Source organism: Carica papaya, chromosome 4 (genome assembly GCF_054855325.1).
Source record: "Carica papaya isolate Zhongbai chromosome 4, ASM5485532v1, whole genome shotgun sequence".
In the NCBI taxonomy this organism is placed as follows: domain Eukaryota; kingdom Viridiplantae; phylum Streptophyta; class Magnoliopsida; order Brassicales; family Caricaceae; genus Carica; species Carica papaya.
Window position 1 is genome coordinate 23,393,384 of NC_142312.1, and position 27,304 is coordinate 23,420,687.

General features: G+C 36.5%; 3 protein-coding genes across 5 annotated transcripts; all 3 read right to left on the reverse strand.

Moving 5' to 3' along the window:
• Window positions 1-288: 288 nt before the first annotated feature.
• On the reverse strand, window positions 289-10,505 carry GLYR2 (glyoxylate reductase 2). Of its 2 annotated transcripts, none has more exons than XM_088218216.1 (12): window positions 10,176-10,505; window positions 3,920-3,998; window positions 3,608-3,673; window positions 2,688-2,763; window positions 2,541-2,596; window positions 2,169-2,253; window positions 1,990-2,050; window positions 1,676-1,728; window positions 1,507-1,577; window positions 1,333-1,405; window positions 732-836; window positions 289-642 (listed from the first exon to the last, which is right to left on the reverse strand). In XM_088218216.1, exons 1-12 carry the CDS (start codon window positions 10,366-10,368, stop codon window positions 484-486), a joined length of 1,077 nt encoding a protein of 358 aa, XP_088074342.1. In that variant the 5' UTR covers window positions 10,369-10,505; the 3' UTR covers window positions 289-483. The 2 variants fall into 2 exon arrangements, with proteins under 2 accessions (XP_088074342.1, XP_088074343.1); XM_088218217.1 differs by lacking the exon at window positions 10,176-10,505 and adding an exon at window positions 9,609-9,780.
• Window positions 10,506-10,903: 398 nt separating this feature from the next.
• LOC110818350 (CA-responsive protein) lies at window positions 10,904-17,387 on the reverse strand. The gene is made up of 6 exons (XM_022047192.2): window positions 16,534-17,387; window positions 13,125-13,177; window positions 12,221-12,308; window positions 12,024-12,122; window positions 11,297-11,430; window positions 10,904-11,186 (listed from the first exon to the last, which is right to left on the reverse strand). The coding sequence occupies exons 1-6, from the start codon at window positions 17,248-17,250 to the stop codon at window positions 11,147-11,149; spliced, it is 1,131 nt and encodes a 376-aa protein (XP_021902884.1). The 5' UTR covers window positions 17,251-17,387; the 3' UTR covers window positions 10,904-11,146.
• A 1,081-nt stretch (window positions 17,388-18,468) lies between these two features.
• Window positions 18,469-27,258, reverse strand: BGAL1 (beta galactosidase 1). Of its 2 annotated transcripts, XM_088218218.1 has the most exons (19): window positions 26,730-27,255; window positions 26,355-26,450; window positions 26,140-26,252; window positions 25,976-26,042; window positions 25,747-25,839; window positions 25,463-25,606; window positions 24,937-25,025; window positions 24,688-24,793; window positions 24,511-24,598; window positions 23,431-23,549; window positions 23,177-23,341; window positions 22,643-22,824; window positions 22,432-22,541; window positions 20,777-20,886; window positions 20,548-20,658; window positions 20,355-20,465; window positions 19,746-19,951; window positions 19,328-19,664; window positions 18,469-19,080 (listed from the first exon to the last, which is right to left on the reverse strand). In XM_088218218.1, exons 1-19 carry the CDS (start codon window positions 26,877-26,879, stop codon window positions 18,970-18,972), a joined length of 2,508 nt encoding a protein of 835 aa, XP_088074344.1. In that variant the 5' UTR covers window positions 26,880-27,255; the 3' UTR covers window positions 18,469-18,969. The 2 variants fall into 2 exon arrangements, with proteins under 2 accessions (XP_088074344.1, XP_021902983.1); XM_022047291.2 differs by lacking the exons at window positions 18,469-19,080; window positions 19,328-19,664; window positions 19,746-19,951; ... (1 more) ...; window positions 20,548-20,658; window positions 20,777-20,886 and adding an exon at window positions 21,186-22,264 and having other exon boundaries at window positions 26,730-27,258.
• Window positions 27,259-27,304: the final 46 nt, after the last annotated feature.

The window sequence follows — 27,304 nt, forward strand, 5'->3', positions numbered from 1 at the left end:
TTATGATAAGTGATTTGATGAATATTATTATTTAGTTTATGGTCCAATAGACATATCCATTTATTATAGGACTAAAAAGCCTTGGTTTTAAAGAGGGGGGAAAAGACATTTTCAAAGTGTAGTTATTCCGGTATTACCATAAATTGCTGCATAAATGGATTATCATCATAATTGGCATGATGGCACCACATGGAAATAAAAAGATGTATGATGAGCATTTAAAATGATAGTCTTGAATACTGATAATTAGGTTATATGTGAAATCAAACTAATTTTAAAGGCCTGTACTTTGTTTGGATATGGAAGATGCTAATATTATTAAAAAAATTATATAATTTCAACCCGATAACAAAAAAAAATCACATATGATTTAAAATAGACAGAAGAATATAATCAGCTGAACATATAACCAAAAGCAACTAACCAGTCCATATAATTAAGGTGACAGAAATTTGTGTAATATGACAAAACGTGGAGTGAAGCTCACTTGGGAGGTTTAGCTCTCAGTGCCTCAATAACTGCTGAAAAATCCTCATCACTAAGCCCGTAAGATTTTGCCACCTTATACATTTCATTAGCGGCTGCTGCTATTGGAGTAGACTGGGAAACCGATTCCGCTAATCCAAGTGCAAGTCTCAAGTCCTGTCAACATGAGCATTGTGTTAACGAAGCAACCAGTATATATGTATATGATACACTTCTGTAACCCAGACCTAATCACCATCACAAACCTTTTGCTGATGTTTTAAAGGGAAGGCTGTTGGATAGAGGGATTTAATCATCGAAGGACCTTTCACTGAGTACATGGGTGCGCTGATAGCACCCTGTGAGATTACCTGCAAAATCATTCATAGAAGAGAGATTTCTCAAAGAGCTCTACAAAAACTGGTCTATAGACGCCATAACTCTATTAAAATGCACTGCATATGGATCAGTTTGGATTTAAACAAAAAAAAAAAAAAAAAAAAGAATTTGCCTTGTAACTCTTCCTTTCTATATAACATGTCTGATTTTCCCTGAGTCCTGAAGGTCCAATTTTTTTTTTTAACTAGGCCTATAATTCTTTGAAGGCAGTGAAAAGGTAACCAATCCAGAATGACTAGAAATATCTCTGTTTCTGTTGTTGGATTTTAACAAATCAAGGACATTCCAATAAGTAACCAGAAGAGTAGTTTGACCACATTGTTCCCTCGTTTTAAATTATCAAAACAAAATCAAGGAGATTTATGATAAAATAGTTCAAGGATAGAATCAACTAATATGACTTTATTAGAGGGCCACATTAACACTAGTGAAACAAAATAAATAAAACATGAAGGCTTGATGAAGTACCTCGACTAGCACACTTGGATCAAGTCCTACTTTCTCACTTAAAAGTAATCCTTCAGAGAATGATGCCATCATACTGGAAATTATTTATTAACAGTAAAGAAAAAAATCATCATCGCATTTATCAGTATTATTACCAAACCAAAGGAATAAAGTGTAGTCAAAACTCTTCCAAACCTTCCCATGACCATGTTGATAACAAGCTTCATAGCAGCTCCATTTCCAACATCCCCAAGGTAGAACCTTGACTGGGAAAAAAATATAGATGCTCGTAAAGAATCAGAAAGGTTAATTAGATAACTTAAGTTAGTGAAAGTGAAACTTAAGTGATAAGACAAAACTATACCTTTCCCATGATGTCTAGCAGTGGAGAAACTTTTTCGTAGAGAGGCTTGTCACCTGAAAGATGAGAGTTAATAGCTAAGTACACTTCACAAATCTTGTATGGGTACTTGTGCCATATATCAAACAGACAATGGAACCAAGGACTAGATAGATCAAACCTGTTTGATCCTTTTACTGCATGGAATTGTTTGATAGGAACATGGTAAATATACAAATTTGATGTGCAATTTCAATAACTTTAAAAACCAATCTTGTGATTTCTATATATTCAGACACATTCAGCGGACCAAATGATAATAAAAATATACTACCCACCGCCAGTAAGGAATATCAATTGACCATCTTCTGCTGGCTTTTTGGAGCCTGAAACTGGAGCCTACAGAGATAAAAAATCAGGAACTTAGTTGAAGTCCACTTCTTTATCATGTTTCAAGAGAATGCAAAAGCACATTAGACCAGTTGGATTTTTTTTAAAAAGAACATTGTAGTCTTGCCTCCAAAAATGAGGCCCCAGCAGCTTTTATATGCTCATGAATCAATTTGGAAGTTGTGCCGTCAACAGTTGATATGTCCACATACCTGACAATATTACTAATGTAGATTAGACATGCGAAGGACAAGCATACAATATACAGAAAGGACCCACTAAATTGCGAGAAAACATAATCCTCGCTTTTATGTTGTCTTAGACACTTGCCCCGAAATGACCTGGCCCAATAGGGAAATCCCAATTCATTGGGCCTTTCGATACAATTAAATAGAAAGCCCTAAAAATGAAAAACACTTCTGGTATTTTGCTAGCGCTGGCCTAGGGATCATCATTAGTAAATAAAAAACCTGGTTGCAAGAGAACATATAGAAACTACCCTTTTCCAGAACACATCCCACTGGCAGCTCCATGCTTCCCGCAGGCAACATCAACCTGAAGCAGAGAAAAGAGAGATTGCTATGTTCATAATAATAAGGAATATATCTATATAATGACGATGATATACAAAATGAAACATACGCACTGCACTTTCAGGATCAGCCAGCATTGAAAAGGTTACATCACAAGAAGCAGCTACTTCCTGTGGAGATGGTTTATATCTGCACAGAGTAATAACTTAAATAACTTAAGATCGGTGGACAGAAGAACACAAACAGTACTTAAACACAATAACCTCATAATGCAATACAACCCCATAATGGCAAGTTATTGTATATCACTCCATAAGATCCCTAAAACAATTTCTAACAATATGTTCGGAACAAAAGAATCCCACAAAATAAAAGGCGTTCCAAACATACAAACCAACAAGGCTTCTGCGCCAAGGGTATTCCATTATTCCATTAAACAAAAGGATCATCAAACAGTATTTTTTGCAACTGGAACCCTCAGGAAAGTCCTAGTGACTGAACCTTCAGGCCTTGCCAAAATCTTGCAAGTATTTATGAGCTTAAGTCAGGGTAAACTTAAACATATCCAGTCCCAACAAAAGTGAAATTTCAGTTTGAATACCGTTACTGGTATTGCATGATCCACTTTTACTTGACAGAACAGTGTCAAAATGGAACAAATTAACACCATTGGGAATTCACTTGGAAATCTACACTTAATTTAACTTAGAAAATGATGAAAATTTAATCCAAAATGATAATCAACCAATTAAAACAATTTCATTTTTGATTAGTTTAGAATGCATTATTTCTGATTAGTTTCAAATGTAATTTTCATTCCCCCCCCCCCACCCCCCCTGCAGTTAGAGTAGAAGTGTGAGCTTTTTCAAATAAATTCTACATAAACAATTCATTTGTTTCACACATATCCAAATTGCTCAAACTCTGAAGATCTTATATTGCCAACACCAATGATTCCATAAACCCAAGATAAGCCAATATGATTATTAAGACCAAGAAAACTTATATGGCAGCCAACGGATTGGAAACTTACTCTGCACCCAAGCTGATTAGAGGATCACATTTGCTCTTGGTCCTATTCCAGACAGTCACGTTACATCTGCAATATATAATGAGAAATTAGATGATAATAACAAGAACCCTGTAATAAATTATTGCCCGTTACTTTTCAGGACTAACTAACATTAATCATAAACTCTTTCCAGAAAGAGGAAAAGAAGCAAGTTTGAAGCTTTTATTCAAAATAATCAAATAGTTTAAAGAAACAGTTAGTTATTCTCAGAATCTTGAAGTACAATTTCATTACTTCTTTATGTGCTAATTTGGCAGAGAATCAAAATCATACCCAGCTTTAATGAGGTTTTGTGCCATTGGAGAACCCATGATTCCAAGACCAAGAAATCCAATCTTTGCAGGCAATTCATCTGCCACAAATTGAATAAGTCAAGGGAATAACACGAATCTGTTCATTATGCTTGTAAAGAATAACTATGTTTCCTTACACCTAATCCCAATCTTAAATAGAATGTAATGACATAAGGATTCATTTTTTTTAAAATAAAAGTAATTGAAGAAAATTGAGAGGTAAAAATATTCTTTTTCTATTTTTTGATGAATGATTTACACATATATATACAAATCTAATACTTCTAATAGTCTAACAAATTCTGGAGAAATTCTAACAAAATTCTGGTTTGAAGAAGAAATTTGTTGGCGATACCCTCCATGTACAGTACATAACAGCTGTAAATAACCATATTTAATACTAATTTATTCTTTTAATTATTTTATTTTCTACACTCCCCCTCAATCTAGTTTACGTATATGTTGAGTAAACCTAAATTGAATATTATGTCATCAAAGGTTCTCTTAGGAAAAGTTTTAGTTAGAATATCTGCGATCTGTTGATTAGTTGGAATGTGCATCAGAGTTATAGTCCCATCTTCTAATTTTTCTCTAATGAAATGATGATCAATCTCCACATGTTTGGTTCTATCATGATGTACTAAATTTTTGGCCATACTAATTGTTAATTGGTAGTCGCATCATACTTTCATAGGCATATTGTTGAGAACTTTTAATTTTTCAAGTATTCTCTTCAACCATACACCTTCACAAATACCATGAGCAAGCGCTTTAAATTCAGATTCTGCACTGCTGCGAGACACAACAGACTGTTTCTTGTTTCTCCAGGTTACCCCAAACATAGGTACAATATCCTGATGCAGATCTCCTGTCATCTGTAGAACCTGCCCAATCCGCATCCGTGTAGATTTCAACACCCCTTCTGTCTGTCTTCTGAAAGAATAAACCTTATCCTGGAGTCTTCTTGAGATACCTCAGAATCCGATACACAACCCTCATGTGATCTTCAGTTAGCTAATGCATGAACTGACTTACTGTACTTATTGCAAAACTGATGTTTAGTCTTGTGTGAGCCAAGTAAATAAGTTTCCGAACAAGTCTTTGGTATCTCCCTTTGTCAACCATTTTGTCACTGATTCTGAATCCAAATTTGATGACTGAATCCATAGGGGTGTCAGCAAGCTTGCTTCCTAGCATCCCAGTCTCTTTTAGAAGATCCAGAATGTACTTTCGTTGAGAAACCGAAATCTCCTTTTTTGATCTAATTACTTCCATACCGAGGAAGTACTTTAGTACCCCAAGATCTTTTATTTCAAATTCTTTGGCCAGGAATTCTTTAAGTTTCTGAATCTCCTCAAGGTAATCTCCTGTACGAATGATATCATCAACATATACAATCAAAATAGCTTTCTTACCTGATATGCAGTGTTTGACGAACAATATATGGTCGGATTGACATTATTCATATCTTTTATGTTTTACAGCTCTTGTGAATCTGTCAAACTATGCCCTTGGAGATTGTTTTAGGACATAAAGTGATTTCTTCAATTTATACACTTTCTGATAATTGTCAGGTAATTCGAACTCTGGTGATATATTCATATACACCTCTTCTTCCAAATCGCCATTAAGGAATGCATTTTTTTCATCTAATTGATACAGTGGCCAGTCAAGGTTAGATGCAAATGAGAGGAGTACCCGAATAGTATTGTACTTGGCAACTGGTGCAAACATCTCCTGATAGTCTATGCCATATGATTGTGTATAGCCTTTGTCTACCAGGCGGGCCTTAAGCCTGTTCACACTCCCATCTGAATTATATTTGGTTGTAAAGACCCACTTGCATCCCACTTGACGCTTTCCTGGAGGAAGATTGGTTAGTTCCCATGTCTCATTTTTTTCAAGTGCCTTGATCTCATCTAAGACAGCTAACTTCTATTTTGGAATTTCCAAGACCTCATGTATTGTTCTGAGTTCAGGTGAGCTGTTGTCTATCCTGCACACAAAAATATGATGTTCCAAGGATAATTTGTTCAATGAAACATAGTTCTGTATAGAATGTTTGATGCATGTTCGAGTACCCTTCCTCAAAACAATGGGAATACCAGAATCAACGGAATCATTAGTTGATACAGAGATTACGTTACTTGGATCAGTGGTGGATTCATGGCAGCGCTTGGATGATTCATGTGCTTTTCCTTTATTTCTTCTTGTATAGACACGTAGCTCACTCGTTGTAAGTAATGTGTTTTCTGTAACTGGTTTTGGTTCTGATTTCTTTTGTGAGGTTTCGGGTTCAGTCTTCAGGGAAAGTTTGTCCGGTGATGGAATTTGTGGGTAGAGAGGAGGTACACTCACATCCCACAACTGATGTTCCTGAGTGAATGTCTCCCCCTGAATATCAGTAGTGAGATAAAATGGTTGATTTTCAAAAAATGTGACGTCCATGGTATTATAAAATCAGCAGGTTTTCGGAACTAGACATTTGTATCCTTTTTTATTTGCTGAGTACCCAACAAAAATACACTTTATTGCTCTTGGGTCTAATTTTCCACGAAGATATTTATGAAGGTGGACATATACTAAACAACCAAAGACTTTAAGTGGCAAAGTGTTTAAAATGTGTGAATCAGGAAAGATTTTTGAGAGAATAGTGTACGGTGATTGAAACTGTAGGATATGGGAGGGCATCCGATTAATCAAATAAGTAGCTGAAAGGATAGCCTCTCCCCAAAGATATGTTGGTAGATGAGTGGTGAACATGAGAGATCTGGCAACCTAAAGGATATGTCTGTTTTTCCTTTCGGCTATGCCATTTACTATGGAGTATGAACACAGGAGCTTTGATGAATAATGTCATATTCAGTAAAGTATTTTTCAAGAGTATTTTTAAAATATTCACAAGTATTGTCAGATCTCAATACTTGGATGGTAGCATGAAATTGGATTCGAATCATTGTATGGAATTTTTTAAATAGAGATCCCACTTCAGATTTTTCCTTCATGAGAAATATCCAAATAATTCTTGTATGGTCATCAAAAAAAAATACAAACCACCTAGTTCCGAAAATGTTAGAAACCTTGAAAGGGCCCCAAACATCACTACGAATTAATGCAAATAGTTTAGACGGTTTATATGATAGATTAAAGAATGAACTTCGAATATGTTTAGAAAATTGGCAAATTTCACACTGTAATGAAATTGGACCTTTTCCTTTAAATAGTAGTGGGAACATTTTTTTCAAGTACATGAAGTTTGGATGTCCTACTCTATAATGCCACAACATAATATCATGGTCATTATTTTCAGAAATAGAAACAGAGTTTTCACATATTGCATTATGATCTTGTCTTTTAGAAATGTTGACTTGAAGCAAATATAATCTCGAGCTCATCCTAGCACTGTCAATCGTCCTCCCCGAATCCAAATCCTGAAAATTACACATATTAGAAACAAATTTCACAGCGCATTTCAAATCTTTACATAGCTTGTTGACAGACAACAAATTACAATTCAAATTTGGAACATGGAGAACTGAATACATAGTCAAATTTGGAAACAAATTTACAGAGCTCATTCCTACCACTTTTGAGAGAGAACCATCTGCAATTTTGATTGAAATATTTTCTTCACATCTTCTATAATTTTGAAATATTGAGAAATCGCCACTCATATGATCAGATGCTCCAGAGTCTATCACTCACACCTGTCCTTTTTCTTAAAGAACAGATAAGTCATGAATATTACCTTTGTGCGCCACAGAGGCACTGAACTAGTGAGATTTCTTGGACAAAATCCATTGGAGGGCTTCCAACTGTTCAGGGGTAAATGGGTCTTTTCCCATCTCATCAGAAATTACTTCCTCAGCCATCACGTGATTTCCTTGAAGCTTCCTGGAGGTCTCTGCTTTCAACGTTTTTCACTCACCCGAAGGTGATTTCCAGTCACTTGGCTTGCCGTGAAGCTTCCAGCAACATTCCCGAGTGTGCCCTAACTTCCGACAGTGGTCGCACCAGGGCCTTGTCTTCTTCGTTCGACTATCAATCGCTCGAGTTGTGAGAGATGAAGAATTTTCAGTCGGGTGAGGTTGGTCATTCTCTCCCATCATGATCTTCCGACGACTCTCCTCGCGTCGAACTTCAGAGAACACTTCTCGAAGACTCGGCAAAGGTTTGGTGCTCAGAACACGTCTCCGAATCAACATTCCCAAGTGTGCCCTAGCTTCCGACAGTGGTCGCACCAGGGCCTTGTCTTCTTCGTTCGACTATCAATCGCTCGAGTTGTGAGAGATGAAGAATTTTCAATCGGGTGAGGTTGGTCATTCTCTCCTATCATGATTTTCCGACGACTCTCCTCGCGTCGAACCTCAAAGAACACTTCTCGAAGACTCGGCAAAGGTTTGGTGCTCAGAACACGTCTCCGAATCGGGTCGAGATTTTTGTTTAGCCCTAGCAGAAATTTGAAGACCCGCTTTTCTGCCACAAAAACTTTGAAGTTTTTCGCGTCCTCGGGGCAGTTCCAGCGACGCTCCTCGAAGGCATCCATCTGTTGCCAACTTCGACTAAGGATACTGTAATACTGGGTGACACTGAGTTCTCCTTGCTGAATGTCATGAAGAGTTGACTCGATTTCGAATATTGCAAAACTATTTTGCTTGCTGAAGTAGAGTTCTTGTGCCGCCTTCCAGATTTCGTGAGTAGTTTCGTAGAGAAGGAAATTCTCTCCAATTTCAGAGGTCATTGAGGTGATAAGTCAGGACATGACCATACTGTCTTTGATCTCCCAGGTTTGTGCATTTGCATCAGACGCTGGAGGAGGCACGAGCTCGATAGTGAGGTGCCCATAACGCCCCCTTCCGCGGATGAAGAGACGGACAGACAACGACCATTGAAGGAAGTTGCTGCCATCAAGTTTATATCCTGTAATACAGAATGATGGTAACTCACTCATAGCTCTGGTTGTTGCTGTGTGGTGATAAGAACCAGAGAAAACTTCTGGTGGAGAGGATGGAAGCTCACCTGAGACCATTTCTAATTACGGCTCAACAGGGTTTGATTTCTTCTTGGATCAGGTATGCTTTGATACCATGAAGAAAATTGAGAGGAAAAAATATTCTTCTTCTATTTTTTAATGAATGATTTACACATATACATACAAATCTACTACTTCTAACAGCCTAACAAATTCTGGAGAAATTCTCACAAAATTCTAGTTTGAAGAAGAAACTTGTTGATGATACCCTCCATGTACAGCACATAACAGCTGTAAATAACCATATTTAATCCTAATTTATTCTTTTAATTATTTTATTTTCTACAGTAATGATATAGGGATCCATGTAAATTGAAAAATGAACATATTATATTTATGTAAGTTGCTTGCTAATGAACTAGTTTACCCCAAAATCTTTTTAGACCTTGACAGCAGCACCAAAACATGAACATTGCCGGTAGTCTTTACAGTACTATAATATTTTATTTTCCATCTATCTAATTACTGACAAGAAATTTCCAAACGCTGTACTATATATTTTTGTTAATTTGATACTGCACGTACAACAAGGATCATCTCTATTTTTCCATTTTCTTTGAGCTAAACCATGGGCGGAGCACATAGATTATTAAGTAAGCGTACTCATAATATATAATATCCACAGAATGCAACTCACAGTCATCACGTCATCCAGAAACCCGTTAATTAGTGCAGGAAGCTAATTTTGGCAAATTTCTTCTGATGAATGAAAATAGATGATAACCACATCAGGGTTTAGCAAAGGGTCTACATTTGGGAAATCATATCTCAAATCCCTCAAAATGGGAAATACACATATCCTTGATGGCTGCCTCTACTGCCAGGCTTAGCAAAATTCTGACAACCAAGCTGACACGTTCAGATATTATAAAACCTCATCATCAAGGATTTTAACATCAACCGTAGAGTAGAAGGAAGATTCTATCGAAAAGCAAAAACAAGATTTTTAAAGCATTGACATAGAAAACATGACTTGAGCGTCTGTAACCTGAGACTGAAACTAGAATGTAAGATGAGTAAGTTGATAAAACTGAAATTTATCAATATACTTGACAACAAATCATCAATTAAGACGATATATATGGAAATTTTAAAAAAGAAAAGCATAATGTGTTATTAAGAAGAAAAGGGACTGAAGAGTGAAAAGGGAACAAAGACCAGCTAGTGGACATAACAAGCATGAATAGAAGATGAAAGAGAATACCTGTAGGTGGCTGGGAAGAGGAAGCCTTGAAAGAGAAAGAGACAGAGAATGGTGATTTTGAAGGAAAAGAAGAAACGGGTGTTGCACGGAAGCGGGTTGGGATAATAGGGAAAAAGCTTGAAGACATAGCCATGGCGGTTGAAGATAAGAAATGATGACAGTAATTGGCCCTAAACAATAAACTCATCACCATTTTTATCTTTGAGGCAGGGAGTAGGCATGTGCACTCGCAGTGGCAGTGAAAGAACAAAACTGAAAAAGCTCGCCCCCGTTTTCGGCCTCAAGTTACGACACCGTTTTCCGCCTCAAGCATGATGTGATACGAGGCTACGACACCGTTTTCCCTCCTTGATTGGAGTACGTCGTCGTTTTCCCCTCAAAGTTACATTTTAAACCTAAAAAATTTGTTGCTCTTTTTGAGGTATTAATCTTTCAGAAATTATTTTAGTTTCTACTCCTAACAAAAATTATACGGCAGTTCTTCCATCCCACTTTTTATTTTTATTATTTTATTTTTAAGGTTACCTTGTGCTTTTTTAAGAAAAAGGAAAAGAAAGTTAATATCATAACTTTTTACTAAACCTATCATAATCTTCTGATTAAATTAGATATAAATTTTAAAACAAATTTCCACAGCCCATAACAAAACACCTACTAATAGGAGTCATGACAACTTAGTCAAATTTGAGACAGTCATAACTTATAAGATGGGAAGCTATGCCACGAGATATTCAAAACATTTGTGGAATCACATTCAATGTCAATTAGTTTCCACCCAACCCAAAAAACCTCCAAGAAACTTAAGAAAATTACTCGTGGAGATGATTGCAACTCAGAAAAGCACAGGTGGGTGTAAAAAATTTCCTGTGATCGTGCATTCTGGGTTAATTAGTATCTATACATACTACCAAAAAGAGAGGAAAAAAAAAAAAGGTTACTTTCCATCAGGACAAAAAGACAACCATAACTCATCATCTGCTCGAGCAGGTTCTTGATCTACCGTTTTTCTGCCTGCACATGTTTATAGAAGGGAAGAGTTAGCAACTGGCAAACAAGAAAATTCAGAGAATGAATGAGAAAGTGAGAGAAGAGAGTTGTTCAAATAATCATAAGCAACTGACCAAAACGAATCCTTCTTTTCCTGTGCTAATAACTCTTCAAAGGAAATGTCAGTAAATTCACTTTCGCTGTCTGTGCTTCCCACCAGCTCACTAGACTTGGCCTTCATTTCCATGCATGCACCAATTTCTAGCATCTTCAACACAAAAGACAGCTACTATCAGCATCATGATAAAATAAGATTAGATTTTGGTTGTAATTTATAAATTATTTGCAGAAAAGAAATCATTCTTCTTTTCTGGGGAATTCAGACAATCTAAAACCAAATAGATATGATTGTGAAACTAGATTCATTCCCCACTCAGATATAATCCCCTTTATATTTCTAACAGAGAAGTAAAAAGAATTATTAGCTGAAAAACTTCTTTCAGTTTGGCTTTGTGTACCAGCCTATCACATTCAAAAAAAGTCATCTGACCCAGTCATGCTCACCTTTGCAATATGATAATAGCCATTTGGTTACCTTATAGATGCACCAGGGAGAACAAGAAAATAAACATATATATCAGGAAGAACTTCTCTGTAACACTATATTGCACCAGCATACTCGTGGGTAAATATAGTCAAAGTGAAAGGAATAACAGAGTGAGTATTTACCGATTGCTACCTGTTTGTGGACTTTGTCAATGTCAAAGTTTTCAATTACTAGGAAGAGAAGTTGAACATCAGAATAAATAAATCTCCATTCAAGGCATCCTATCAAATACACTTCTGACAAGTCTGAGTTACCTTCTTGTATGCTGGTGAGAGTTTCAGTTGTTGTTGGAGCCAATTATAAACAAATGCATCCTCCTCTAATCTCTTTTGTTCCATTTCAAGCTTGTATATCTGAAGATATCCAAGAATCAAATTTAAAAGTAGGTAAGTTACTTGAATAGATTGACTAAATCGCAAGCAAAGCACATCAAAATAAAAATATCATGTACCTGTTGACGAATTCGCTCAAAGGAAGATCTGTCTGCCTTGAACAGAAGAGCCTTTGTTATTGTGAATCTACGTTTGATGATCTCAGACCTAATGAAGAATTTAAGATCAATTAATGAGAAGAGGAATTAATGCTTGAAGATTGTTCAGTAAAAAAAGTTACACGTAAAAGTGTTGACCTCAACTGAAGATATATGCTAGATTGTATTAATGACAAATTGAGCATGAGTTGCTCCATGGAAAAGTTTCACATTACTTTAGAACTTATTAAATGTGAGCAGAGCCTTTGGCAAAATGCATAAGATATGTAGATGTTAACGAAACAGGCTCCCTAGGATGATATTCACAATACTTTATAGATAAAATTTACAGAAAAAGACGAAAACATCTCTTTTTAGTGCAAGTAAATAAAGGAATAGAAAACACAAGTTCATGGTGACACAAAAATAAAAACATTTTAGGTCCTAAAATACTTCTGCTGATCATTAGTTCCTGACTCTTTTGCTTTCTGATACAAGATATATTGGCATAGTATCGCTCTACTTTTCTATATAACTAAGTGCTACTTAATTCCATTTCGATCTTAACCAATCAGCACTATCCTCCTCCCTTTCTTTCTTAACAATATAGAACTATACATCAAATGACAGCTAATATGCGGAGTACAGTTGTAAAGGTGCTGGATTCTCACTAAATAGGGAAAAGTTGTAACTACTAAAATGCTTAACACCAAACAGTTAGGAAAGGCAATATAAATGTTTCTGTTCTTCCTGAAATAAGAGTTTTTTGCTTCTTCCATTAAAAACGGACCAAAATGATAATCTATTAATTTATGTTGAATAAACCCATAAGAATAAACAAAAAGCTTACAGCCAAGAAAGTGTAAGAGACATTATTCAAACTTACTTGTGCTGTAGTTCATTTCTGGCCTCAATCAAACAATTAGCAAACTCTCCAACCTGCATCACAAAAGAGCACATAAGGCTGTCATACTGGAGGATGGTACCATCTAACAGTAAATTGCAAAAGACTTACCCTACCTAAAGAACCAAAGAAGGGGAAGAAAAAAAAATTTCAAAAGATGATGAGGTATACAGTTTATTATGCTATGATCCAGTTCACAAATACACATAATAAACCTATGTTGCTTCATTTTTAACATAAACAGACTGGAATTGATTGTGCTATAAAGAGAAGAAGAATCCTTTTTGCTAGAAATTCAATCAATTTAACAATCACCTTTGGAAGTAAAAAGGACAAGTTAGAGATGAATGCTAAGTTTCATGCAAGGCTTATACTAAATACCGTTGAAACATACAATTATGTCAACACAAGATATCACAATGCAAGGGATGTTTTACTATTGGAAGTCCATATCTTGCCACCAATCCTCCCAATTCTCAAAGGCACAACAAAAAACAGGCCCCAATAACTGCTTTTGTTGAGCAAATACTATCCATAAATAGGGTTTTTTTTAAAAAAAAAAAGGAAATATTTGAGATAGTGAAGAAAAAGATACGCAAGCTGAGGATAAGAAATCCTCTTAAGTTAACAAAAAGAAGAACAAAGGAAAGAACCACATAAAATCAAGACAACAAAGCCTCTCAGTCCCTCTACAAAATAGCCAAAGTTGCATCCCTAAAGAACCCGTGAGCCTTGGCTAAGCAAAGAAACCAATCTATCCTCTAGGAGAGACAGGAAAAAAGCAATCATAGACTTTCCAACCACAACACCCATAAACCAGCAAAAATAAGTGTTAGAAAAGAAGTAATTTCCGTTGCGGTTCTGATAAAAGTTGTCAGAATATGAATAATATTTTACCACTTTTCTATTAATTTAAGTTTTTGAAATAATCAAAACTAATTGTTTCACATGATAGTGCAGCAAGTTAAGGATTTGAATCTTGGCAACATTGTGTCCGCTAAAAATTTGAATGGCACGATGGACATGTACTTGATTGCACTGTTAGCCAAGTAGATTCATACATGAAGAGTTATATTCAAATAGGAAATAAAAGGTTAAAGCATTTTCTACCAACTTAAAACTTTTAAAATGATTAGCACAATAGAAATAAGAGGTTAGGTATTCTATCAACTTAAACTTTTGGAATAATTGGTAGTCTGACCTATAATTTCAAGGACATAACCACTTCCCATGAATCAGCTATATTGACCCGATTATGAAAGCCTTATTCCAGAGGATATCTTGAGTTAAATGCCATATCAATCCTTTTTAATGCTTTCAAACTCCCATGCATCATGTAATTCCAGAAATTCCTTAGACCGTAAAAAGAATTTGTAATAAGCAGTTCTAAGGATTATATTCTTTATGCAAGCCTCTAGATTCATATACAATTAATTCCCTCCAATTTTCCTCCTTCCATGTCCCCCTATGAAACTGGGTTCGAAACCTTATTTGACCTCGAGACTCCAACCATGACAATTTCAGCTCAAGGAAGTTCAAGCATTTAAGCAAGCAGATAAAGAATGCTAAAAGTCCTGAAAAAGATCAGAATGTTAATTGTGCTATGACAATGAAACATTCACTTCTATGTATCAAGCACCTACAGAAAGAAACCATCGGGTCCATCCTCTTCTGAAGTAGGTGAAAGTAATTAGAGTTGATGCGATGATTGTCCAAGTACAGCATCATAATATTTTGGGGGGAAATAATGCAGATGAATTGATGTCATATCACCAAGTTGATTATGCAAATAGTTAAAACAACATTCTTGCGGCAAGACTAAAAAGGTACTTGGGAATGCTTATTTGTTTCTTCTAAGGAGCTTTTAGCACTTTGCTTCATTTCTGGTAACGTAAAAAACAGATTACTCATTATGTGCCGATAAACAGCTTTAGATAAGAAAATAATACACGTCTCTCCCTAACTGTTTCTAATTTTTTTTTTTGTAACATTAATTCAAGAATAATTTTTTGTTTTGTCCGGCTGTCCAATATTTGTGGTCAATCTATGGCCTGCTGAGTTTGAGTTGGGTTAGGGCTGGATCATTTAGGGAGGAGATTTGAGCGTGGGACGGGATGGGCAGAAAATAGAAACATGTTAATTTAATTCCTTTAACCATTTTTTGGTTATTTGGAAAGAGAGGAATAGGAGAGCTTTTGAAGATATAGAAAGTGACATGATTGAGACTAGAGATAGGTGGCTTCATTTGTTTTGGTCTTTTTTGATGGGGCATGACATACATAGGGTGGAAGATTTTGGGTATATGATTGATTGTCTTACCAACATATAAATCTTTTTGTAAATGGGTTGCACCCCCTTGGTGCACTGTTAATATTATTCATACTTTTTATCTCAAAAAAAAAAATTCAAGAATACTTTTTTTTGGTAAAAGGAATATAAATAAACCTTACTTTTCACAACAACCCTCTGTTTCAAAACGAGTACTATTTATTTTTTCAAATCAGTACTTAGAGCACATACTGCATGGGCACATTTACTTGAGCAATCCCAAAGCTGAAACTCAGCAAGAAAACAACCAGATGTTAGCTCTCTAACCTTCTGCCTCATCAAAGAACAGAGATCTCAGCAGATACTATGTTCATAAAGTATACCATCTCATCAGCTATTGTAGCCATTACCAGTTTCTAATCTAGAAACTTTTCAGTTCCAAATACTGCACCGGCAGACAAGAACTTCTCCAATTCTTCTCAATGCCATCCATAAAGAAAATTGACAATAAATTGACTATCTTAACCATCTCAACTTCAGATGATATTCACAAACAAAAACTTGGTCAAAAAATAAAATACTATATTCAAGTCTTTTTTTCTACAGCAAATTGTAAAATCAGAATACTCAGCCTATTTCCTTAATTTAGTAAGAACCATCTAGTTCCGTGCTTCTTTTTTATTATTTCTTCTCTTGTCTCCTTTCATGATAAGGCGAGAAACATATACAGCATGCATAAGCAAAGGAATTACTTAACAAGTGTTGTAATAAAACAGACGATCATTAGAAAAGAAAGGAATTTATCTATAAACTTATGAAAGAAGAAGAAAACATAAATGTTCTCCAAGTGGTAAATAAAGGTATTTCAACAGGGCAAGCAACAAATACAATTCCTTTATTGCCACTTAAGCAACAGATATTTGATAAGCCAATATAAACACAACCACGATAATTAGAGAGAAAAGAGCAAGCATTAGCCAAAGCTTAAGAAAGAAAATTAAAGTAATATAAGCTCCAAGTTATTAAAATCACGAGTAACTAGCAACAAGGAAGTACACACACAGAAGGAGAAGACAAAACCTGGGTTTCAAAATAACGCGAGGAAGTAAAAAAAAAACGGAACCTGTGCCAGTGTCAATCCCTTGGTTTCGTGGCATTTTACAAGCTGATCATACTGCTGCTTGATCTTTCTCTGTGTAGCACTACTCGTAGACGTGAACGGGTACAAGCAAACTAGCTCCGGTCTGACCCGCGCATCCGAACCCGAACTTTCTGTCTCCGTACACTTCTCTTGACCATTCTCATTGTCTTCACGTCTCAAATCCAGCCGCTTCTTCTTCGCTCTCTTCTTCTTCTTCCTGTTACTCCCTCCTTGATCCCCAGCCGACCCGCCAGTCTCTGGAACCGCCCCGGTTACTGAACCAGGCTCCTCGTCGGCAACCGAATAACCCCATTTTGCAGAGTCAGAGGGCAAGATCCCGAAAAGAAGAGAATGGGTCAAATGGGTCGGGTCATTTTCGCGGGATTCTTGGGCTTTCTCCGCAATCTTCGACAAAGAACCCCTCAATACTGACGGGTCGTTTTGGGTATGTCGTTTCTGGTTCTTCCTGTGGAAATTTCTGCAGATGGAGAAAGTGACAAGGAAAAGAGAGAGAAGCGATAGAGCGAACAACAAGAATAACAAGAAAAGCAAAAGAATAGAAAACATGGGTTCTTCTTCTCCTCCTCCTCCTCCTCCGTTTAGTTTCTTTGTGGTAAAAGATGAATCAAGAACAGAGAGTTCATCAGATAACAGTGAGATGATATACGTGAAGCTAAAAAAGCTTATGGTAGCCGCCATTTAAACGCGTCATGTATAGAGAGCATACACCAAAGAGAGAGACAAACAAAAAGAGAACTTGGAGAAAAATAAAGAGATTATGGTTTAAGGGATAAAGCGACACGATTTCTGTTCCTAGTATGCTGCTTTGATTTGATATGAAGCTTCTATTTTGTGATTTTTTTCGGGGGGGAGGAGGGAGGGAGCGCTTGGAACTAGTTTGACATGCGTGTGTTTGTTTCTTGCGTGACAGGTGCTCTGGAGCCGTCCGATTAAATGATCGATTGGACAATCTCAGATCAGAGGGTTTAAGGTGACCCTGTAAATTAGACTCGGGGTCATCTTATCTGATTTTATATTTATAATTGATTATAGTGATCTAAAGTATATTTTTATTTCGTCTTTTACGTACATGTTATATAATAATATTTTAATAAGGAAGTGCAGATATATATATATATATATATTATATATAACAAGTATCCAAGATTAATTATATAAATTTGACAACATGCGTCAAATTAATTGTCACTTTGAGTATACTAGTTGGGATGAGAACAATCAATATTTACAGTTTTATTTTATGTTTTTTTTTTTTTTTTGTAATTTATAATTTGTTTAGATTAAGTTCTTTATTTTTTAACTTAAAATAAATTAGATTTTTATTACGAGAATTATGTAATTAATAATACGAAAATTATGACATAAATTCTGAATTTTGAGAGAAATATTTTTGCCTAGAGCTTCTACTTTCCTAATTTAATAAATAATATTCTTATATAATATATTATCTCTTTTTATTTTAATAATAATACAATGTAGAAAGTATTTTTCATAAACACACCGACCTTACTAAGAGATCTGCCAATAATGGAGCAAGCAGCACATGGTAACCGTGAAGGAAAGTCAAATAATAATCTTATCTGTTTTCTTAATAAGATCCACTTCTAAGAAAAGTTGTAGGAATAATATTCTTGGATTCCCATGAACACCACCACCCTAACAAGGAGAATCATGATCTCCTACTTGTGGATTAATTATATCACATACATATCATTTAGCAATCCTCAATACATCATACCCAATTGTTTAAAAAATTCTGAGAAACAACATTTAAGTCGAATTCATCACTGAAGTCAGCCTTTTTTAATTCATAGGTATCAGGATGAACCCTATTGTAAGAGCTGGAAACTGTAACAATCAAGGTGGAAGATCAGCCTCGAGTCTGAAGACAGCAACTGAACTAAAAAGAGTAAATATATTATGGCCATTTGAGGCCTTTGTTCCTTTTTTCTTGCAAGAACAAAGCAGTGTAAACAATTTTGCTTCTCAAGAAACTTGAAAGAGAATGTACCACTTAAAATGACTAGAAATCAGAGGATTTCCATACCCTATAAAAGCTAAAATATCTGGCACATGGACTGGGTTACCGCCGTCTCACTGTGCTTCGACAGATTCCATCCTTAAACTTCCATATAACATGCAGGCAACGAATCATTGCTTTATGTACATTTTTCCAATGGACAAACACTTTGACAATGCTTGTAAGAGATGCCAGCCATCCATGGTGTGTGCTGTATATTTGTACAACTTCACCATTTGAAAGCTGGAACAGAATGGCTGCAAACTTCGATGTGTAGACTTAATTTATCCAAGAAATAATATAACTGATGACTTGTAAAAAAAAGAATCAGTCCACAATTTCCTTCACTTCCATCACTTTTCTGATGTTACAGTTCTTCAGCTGCAAACAACCTCCACCGCGAGTTTCTTCATGACACTGGGGCAGGGATCTCCACCGAACATTTCGGGTGCTACTGTTACTGAGCACCAGTTCTGCCCAACACAGAGCTGCAACATATAAACCCAGAGTTAAGATTCATGAGTGGTGGAAAGGAAACAATGACAGTGAAGGATTCAGCGTTCCAATAATAGAAATCGATAAAACCCAGCAAGATCAGCTACTGCCGGATAGAGATGAAAAAAACCATATCAAAAGGCACGTCAACCTAAAAAAAGTAATCACTAGACAACATACTAAACTGAGTAGTTTTTACTTGCGTTGAAAAAGACATAATAAGGAAAGAATCTGGTGTACCCTCTCAAAAGCATCATAAGAATGATGTGCATGGCAGCTTCCCTCCCGGTAGCTTCCACAAGCCCCTTCTGGAGTGCCAAAACTGGCAAACTTCACTGATGAGATCTTCTGCCCAGGGCCACACTGTAGATGAGCTTTAGGCCGCAGTGGTTTGTTTACCTTTCCAGATGCTTGCATTTGATAATTCATCAGAGTTGGTTGCCACTCATAAATATCAGCACAAACACTGTCTACTTCTCTTCTAACCAAGGATATTCCATTAGGATCTCCACCCCATTCTTCAAAAACAACCAACAAATTCCCTGTTGGGTTGAGCCATGAGCGAGGAACGTGATACCTATAGAATCAACCAGCAGTTAGTGTTGCAGGAGCTCCATACCTGCATAGAAAAGCATAAAAGCAATGCAAGTTTCCTTACCATCTTTGAGAAGCCTCTCCACAATTACTTAAGCACTTCTTCTCATTAAATGTTCCAGCATAATCACACCAACCACAAGAACCAGATGCTTTATATGCAGGCCAGTGCCGCCCGATACTCTTTCCATTTATCCATATTTGTCCTTTACCCATACTATTCATATCCAGAGCCAATGGAGAATTTCCAGCCGGAGCATTGAAAGTAGTCTAGAAAGAGAACAGAAGAATCTCAACTCTCGGAAGAAAGGCTTACAAAGAGCATTGTATAATGGGGTGCCCAAAAAAATTTTAATTTGCATGAACCATCAATCTCTCTCAGTACGGTGATAAACATGGATTTTATTCATTCATTCATTTTTTTAGGGAAAGTATGCAATTAAAACGGGATTTCTACGCATAGACTAGACCCGCAACTTGGTTAAGGACAGCAATCAAAGCATCAAGTTTAAAGAGACAGTGTTTCCACACTTTTCTAAGGTCTACCTTCAGGAATACCAGAAATACAATTTTCATAAATGACTTTCTGATAACAGCTTATACAGTGCCATAAGATGCCTCTAAAAGCATAGGATAAGAAAAAGTTATACCAATAGATATTCAAAATACTCACTTTGAACCAAGTAAGGGGCTGCCTTCTTGCTACAAAAGACCCTGCAGTCCACTCAACTGAGGAACTCCCACTGAGTGAATGAAGACTCATTGCTTCTCCTTCAACACCAACCTGATGCCAATTATACAACCAGTTCAATCTAAAATCTCTACCATGTTGGAGAAATAAAAGTAATATAATCTTTCAAACAAACCTTGTAAGACCATTTCTGCCATGATAAGTCCCTTCTTCCCTCGTTAAGACCATTCAATGTTACAGGACCAAGAACTCCAGCATTCCATGTCTCAAAATGAGGACCGACGTTCTGAATTCAAATGACAAGCAGAATAGTGTAGTTAATTTCAAACTCACAGCAATTTACCCAGAAAAGCAGGAGCAGGGAGAGAGAAAAAGAGAGACAGAGAGACAGAGAGAGAACAAACCGGAAGACCAACAGCAATGCTTAGAATTGAAATCTTGTTGATGCCAGCTCTCAGATTTACACCTTTACTGAAAGTTATCTTTGGAAATTCTAAGCTTCCATAGGCAGTTCCTGCCCAAAAGGAAAAAAGAGACTTGTTAAAATGGATTAGATCTACCAAGTACTTTGTCTATGCTATGCTGTATGTTGCATAAATTCACCATCCAACTTCCCTATGTTTGACCCTATGAACAATTCCCAAAGTTATTAATATATCTGAGAAGGAGGTAAATAAAAGTGCAGCCAAATCCAAAATGAACGGGTTTTCTTATACTTGCACTGAAAGGATAGGAATTTTCCACTGGCTTCCTTCTTTAAAAGAAATTTCTAAGCATAAACATAATAATCGATCTCACAAAATATTAATGAAATTCTTATGGTCATCTTCAGTATCATTAACTTGTTGTGGTTCATTGGTTTGCTCCTCAATGAGGAATACAATTCAAGGCCACCAATATGATGGGAAACTACTTCCTTAAAATATCATATTTTAAATGTGAACGTCATATATCTTTGATTGGACTAGAGGGATGGATTAGTCAAACTACAATAGTATGAATTCGTTTACACGCACTAAGTGTCAATGCATGTAATAAATATTACATATCAATCAAGATATCAATAAGGTCCCCAAAATCCTCAACCTAGGATTTGGTATCAGTTACCCTTAACCTACGATGATTAGCTATACAATTGAAGAATTTCGTACTTCTATCTCCCCCCCTTTATCCACCTGGATCGAGACTTTTGTCTTCATGAGATCTCTTCCATCTGGATCCTATTTGCTAGTTAAATGCAGATAAATTCTCTAAGTGCCTGATCAGCGGTATGTGAACCACCCTCCCCTTCCCTTCTATCAAGGCCCTCTAGATCCTGAAATAAGGATTGAGTAAAAGTAAACTCCCCTCTCCACTCCTCTTGACACCACTTCTCATTCATGCCTCAACTGCCCATAACTTCTTAGCCATCCTGTAACTTTCCTTGCCCTTCACCATCATGCCATTCCACTAATATCTTATTCTATCCTAAAACTTCGTGACTTTAAGTCACTTATTCTCAAATCTGAAGGAGAGAGCCCCCATTTTATCCCATCAGGATCTAGGCAGATCAAGAAATAATCAATGATAGAGCACTGTAGTAGTCAAAGATCCCCTTTTATCCAGTAAATTTCCTGCAAGACACCCAGGGGCCACTGGATTTCCTCCTCCCAAAAAATGATAGTCAATCTGAACTCTTTACCATTCTCACTCACCCTTATACCTTTCCCTTTCTTTCCCCCAATTCCAGTGTCAAATGTCTAACTTTTAATAACCAGGTATTTCCTAGTCGCTAGAAGTGTCATGCCTCCTCACTGCTTGCTAGTGGCACGAGCAGAGAGGACAAAGAATCCATCGTCCATACAAGGGCTAATAGGCACATCCATACAATCACTCACCACCATCCCTGGCAACTGAAAATGACCAAGTGCATGCAGAATTAGTTCCTCTAAAATACTAAGTGAATATCCAATATTTACTGGACTGGTAAGATGGATTGGTCAAAGGCGTGGAAGCTAGTTTCTGCACTAGTTTAATTGTATGCCAAAAAATACCTGTCTACCATCCCTGCAGTGCTCACCTGATAGTTGGTCGTTGACAAATACATGTAAAGCATGACCAGCAGATAAAACAGTGAGTGTGGGGTACTTTCCAGTCTTCAAGAATCCTTCATCAGGATCAATCTTAACACTGAAAGGGAACGGGAAATTTTTTACAAAGATGTGAGAACTAAATAACTTATCAAAAAATTTTCTTGATGTGTATGCAGTAAAAGAGAGTATAATACTCACTCCGTTGAGTACCATAAATAGTCAGAGACATCTCTAGTTGTATTTATCTGTTCCACCAATCCTACCGTCGTGAATGACCTTTCACCATTTGAGGAAGGTGCCTCTTCATTATAAGCCTGCCAAGAGAATGCTCCATGAATAGGAACAGGAACCATCTTCATCCTAGCACTTTGAGCACCAACCTGCAAAAAAAATGTTGAAACAAAAGGTAACCTCTTTTTCCTGCATGATTTGTAATGGCAAATCCATCCATTTCTTAACTTTTAAGAAAGTATGGCTGTAAAATCAGTGCACTTCCCCCAAAAAAAAATATTGTTTTTATGGATTTTGAAGTTTAAGACTACAGTTAAGAAGATTTTTAACCATTTATCATTTGGAGAGTTTCTAACTGTATACTGCTAAACAGAATCTACACAAGGAAAATGTTGCTTTGCAAATAGAAGTTATAGTTTGAAAGAAGAAATATTGTCATATGGATAATTTCAGCTCAAAACCAATCTGGGTATCCATGGATTACATTAAAAGTCTTCTCACCCTTGCAGTGTTATAAACAGTGTTTTTACAGTCGGGAAGAATGCTGATAGACCAAGGAGGCAGGTTGTAATGCATATTCCCAAAGGCAACTTTAGCAAAAGATCTTGGATTGTAATTTGCAAGGAATGCAGCACAATGCCCATATTTTGATTTGAAGACATGAGCCTGCACGGGAATGATGAAATTGAGCCATGAAAGTTAGTTATAAGTAAAAGAGGATACATGTTTCTCAGAAAGCAAAAGTCAGTTTTAACCTCTTGAAAGCGTCCAAGTGGCATGACAGAAGGATCACCAGACACCAGTGCTGGTTCACACAGTTTTATTGCTCGATGTAAATCTTTCAAATGACCCCATTTAGGTTGCCTCACCAGTCCTGTAAGAAGCAAAGTCTAGTCAACAAGTCTAGAAGAGAAGAGAAAACTTTTGCTAATAAAGAGTGCAGAGGAGTATAGCGTACTGAAAAAATGAACAGGTTAAAGGTCTCTCTGTACATATCACTTTCATAAATACAAAGTGAAAAGGCTTCTTTGAAAAGTTAAACAAAGTAACACCAGATTTATTTTTTGGAAAAAGAAAGGACCATCCATGTAGCAGCACATATATACGCCATAAATATATTCAGCTAGCTACCCACTACAGTACAAACAAGTAGCAAACAATTGATGAGAAAAGTCCTAGCAGAATAGCTACAAAGAGTTAAAAAGCAGTTCAAAAAGACAGCCATCATTTTCTCAACTACATTAGATGACACTCGTCGAGACATGGGGTTGAGATTCTATAAAAGCTCCTGTAATCAAGAATAAGAACCTGAAATTGCAACAGAAGATATGATCAAACTACTACCCTGCTAGCTTGCTAAAGACGAATTAACAAGAGCATCCATTCCACTGTAATGTGGCATATGGTGCTGGCTGGCAATGTCCGAATTATGAAGAAAGCTGGATTCTGAGACACAATCCTGTGATCTAGGTAGAGAGCTTAAGAGGAATACTAAAAGTTTAAGACTTAAGATTAGGCAAGTTATGAGATGATCACATAATAATTGATTATATCAATTATTCCAAAAGTTTAAGCTGTCATGACATGCCTCAATCAGTTATCAATAGACTAACAAGTTTAATCAGGTATAAAGCCAGCTAGGCCGAAACACATATCAAAGATAGAACTTTTGTACCATACACAGAAACCTAGTGACCACAAATTGAGTACCTAGGAAGCTCCAATGCTGTCCATAATTTAGTGTAATCAATTTCCCTAAAATCTCAAGCAAATACAAAGTGACTCAATTTATTATTTATTATTTTTAGGTTAAGAATGATAAGTATAGCACTTACCATATTCATCAAGAGGAGCATCATAATCATAGCTAGTGGCAATGAAGGGGCCACCAGCAGTGCGGCCAAAATTTGTTCCTCCATGATACTGAAATCACACAGAAATGTCATATAAGATTTAGTTGAACTCACCCATCATCCAACTTACTTGGCAAACTCAACAGTCAATAAAATTACCATATAATAGTTAATGAACGACCCTCCCTTCTGGATAAACCTTGCAACTGAAAATGCCAAGTCTTCCACTGGTCGGTAAGGAACTGCACCTCCAAACTCAGTAAACCTGAAGATAATGGAGCAAAAATAAAAAGAAAATTAGCGTCAACTTACAACATGTTAATCTCTAGCTCCTAGATAGGTGGTAGACTGGTGGAGATACAGAAGAAGATTGCAGTAAGGTTAACCAGCATGCACAATGCCACTTACCAACCAGTCCAAGCTTCAGTCCACATCTTGGGCTTGTATGCTTTGTTTGGAGAAAAGTAATCACAGTAGAAACCATTGCAGCTGTTAATCTATAGTTACAATAAAACTCAAAAACCTTAGAATATAACCAAAATGTGGGAAAGGTGTGACTATTAAGTATCTAATTAACCATTTATAGATGTAATGGGTGAACGTAATTAACAGAGGGACATGCTCATCAATCTATCATTACAAAACATCATGGATTAAGGGGAATAAACTAAAGGTAACTAAAATTAATGGGCAATAACGGGAATTGAACCCGGGTGTGCAAAGCCCACCAGATTGGACCCAGATCAAAGTTGAGCCATATGTAATGACAAATAATAATTCATTTCATCCATCAGCAACTAAGTGGAAATAAAGATTCTTAGCAATCCCACCTAGGGTTAACAAAACACAACATGAGGAACATAATGAGGAACCTGACAAAAAGAAAAGATGCAAAAAGATATTGTCAAAATAGAGCAAGATTATTGATTCTTACAATAGGATCAGGTGCATCATCTTGCTTGCACATGACCCACGGGACACCAGTACCGAGTCCCACAGCCATCTGAGCTGCCCATTGGCTGTAAGCACGCCCGGCTGCACCAAGTTCGTACTCCATGGGTCCATATTCATTTTCAATCTGTTAGAAAACACCCACACAAAAAGTAAACTACTTAGGTTAGTTTACACCTCATTATCACAATGACAAAATTCCATAATCAGCTAATGGTGGTTACAAGATTCATGGGACTAAAGAACTAATTGGAAGATTTTAAGCACCTGGGATAAAATTATTGGACCCCCTTGAGATTCAAACAACCCTTCAGCTTTCATCATATCAACAATTTTCTTTGTAAATCTTTGCATGTATGCCTTCAGTGTAGGAATTAACAAACATGACATCCGTCAGAACTAATCAGAAATTTACAACAAAAAAAAAGAAAAAGAAAAAGGAGAGAGAGATTGACGTATAAGGAGAATTCATGCGTAAACAAGAAGAATACTCAACCTTGAAAGGTCCATTGTTCGTTCTGAAAGCGATGCCTGGAATGTACTTAAGCCAAACAGGAAAACCCCTGCAAATAACAACGGGATTTTTGTATCATAATTTCCAAACTTTTGCAGCAAAGGATACTCTTTCCCCTGTGATTTTTGTATAGTAAGCGCATTTACCCAAAGTTCCACTCGGCACAAACATATGGACCAATCCTGAGATGAACATAGAGGCCTGCTTGCTTCACCAGCTTAATGAATCTAACCAGATCATAGTTTCCTCCAAAGTAGTACTAGAATAAACCAAGAAATAGGAACAAAGAAGTAAAAACTTTATGTTCCATAGAAAGAAATGTAAGCAGCGAAACCAATAAAATGGTGGCATTTTCCCATACTTTGCCAGGTGAAGGCTCATGCCCATTCCAAAAAACGTAAGTCTGAATCACATCTAGTCCTCCCTCCTTCGCCTTCTGTATAAGATCCGGCCACATCTGCAAGCAACAACAAGTTCAAACAAAACGCAAACAAAAATAATAAACTCAAAATGAAAAATAGAAACAAATAAACAAAAACCCGTATGTGTACGTCTGTGTATTAAAACATGGGTATGTAGAGGAAAATTTGAGAGATACCCAGATTTCTTGTTTGAAAAAAATTTCAAAAAAAAAAAAAAAAAAGAAAGGGTAACAGAGTTGCAAGGAAAAAAGAAACGCAGTAAATATGATTAAATAAAAGGGAGAAAAGAAGGTGCATTTGGTAGAGGAACAAACCTCAGGTGTGCTTCTCGGGTAGTGAATGGATCCAGAGAGGAGGATCCTTCTCTTCCCATTAATGGTGATAGCTTTGTGATCATAGGACACAGAAGCAATCACCGAAACAAGCAGAGAACTGACCAAGACCGCCGCCAGTATCACATTCATGGCCACAGGAAGCTTGTTGAAGGTCGTAACTGCAGTAAAAAAATAAATGAGGGTGTTGGGGAGATTACACCCACAAAGCAAAGCAATGCAATGAGCTTAGTTTTCCTTTCTTCCTCCCTTGGTTGCTCTATTATTCCTTTACTCGCTTTATTCTATTATTCTGTGGTGTAGAGAGAGAAAAAAGATGTGAGAAAGGAGAAACAAATAGTTACGGATACAGCTAGCTTTGTATGTCTTTTCTCTGTCCTTGAGTTCCCCTTTTTCTTCCTTCTTCTTTCAATGGAGAATTGAAAAGAGAGAGAGAGAGAGAGAGAGAGAGAGAGAGAGAGAGAGAGAGAGAGCTTGAAGAGTATAAGTGGAAAGAGAAGAGAAGGGATATTGGGTAAAAATGAGGGTGATTTGCAGATGCTTTTATAAACAATCAA

Excerpts from the sequence above, each read along its gene's own strand:
- BGAL1 (XM_088218218.1), bottom strand. The coding sequence starts at position 26,879 with ATGAATGTGATACTGGCGGCGGTCTTGGTCAGTTCTCTGCTTGTTTCG. Across the intron at positions 23,342-23,430 it reads CACTTGGACGCTTTCAAGAG|GCTCATGTCTTCAAATCAAA; the intron begins GTTAAAACTGAC and ends ATTCCCGTGCAG. Across the intron at positions 20,887-22,431 it reads TGTCAACGACCAACTATCAG|GAACTGCCTATGGAAGCTTA; the intron begins GTGAGCACTGCA and ends CCTTTTGGGCAG.
- GLYR2 (XM_088218216.1), bottom strand. The coding sequence starts at position 10,368 with ATGGTGATGAGTTTATTGTTTAGGGCCAATTACTGTCATCATTTCTTA. Across the intron at positions 1,406-1,506 it reads ATCAACATGGTCATGGGAAG|TATGATGGCATCATTCTCTG; the intron begins GTTTGGAAGAGT and ends AATAATTTCCAG. Across the intron at positions 837-1,332 it reads ATCCAAGTGTGCTAGTCGAG|GTAATCTCACAGGGTGCTAT; the intron begins GTACTTCATCAA and ends ATGATTTTGCAG.
- LOC110818350 (XM_022047192.2), bottom strand. The coding sequence starts at position 17,250 with ATGGCGGCTACCATAAGCTTTTTTAGCTTCACGTATATCATCTCACTG. Across the intron at positions 12,309-13,124 it reads AGAAATGAACTACAGCACAA|GTCTGAGATCATCAAACGTA; the intron begins GTAAGTTTGAAT and ends ATTCTTCATTAG. Across the intron at positions 11,187-11,296 it reads GAAAAGAAGGATTCGTTTTG|GCAGAAAAACGGTAGATCAA; the intron begins GTCAGTTGCTTA and ends AAACATGTGCAG.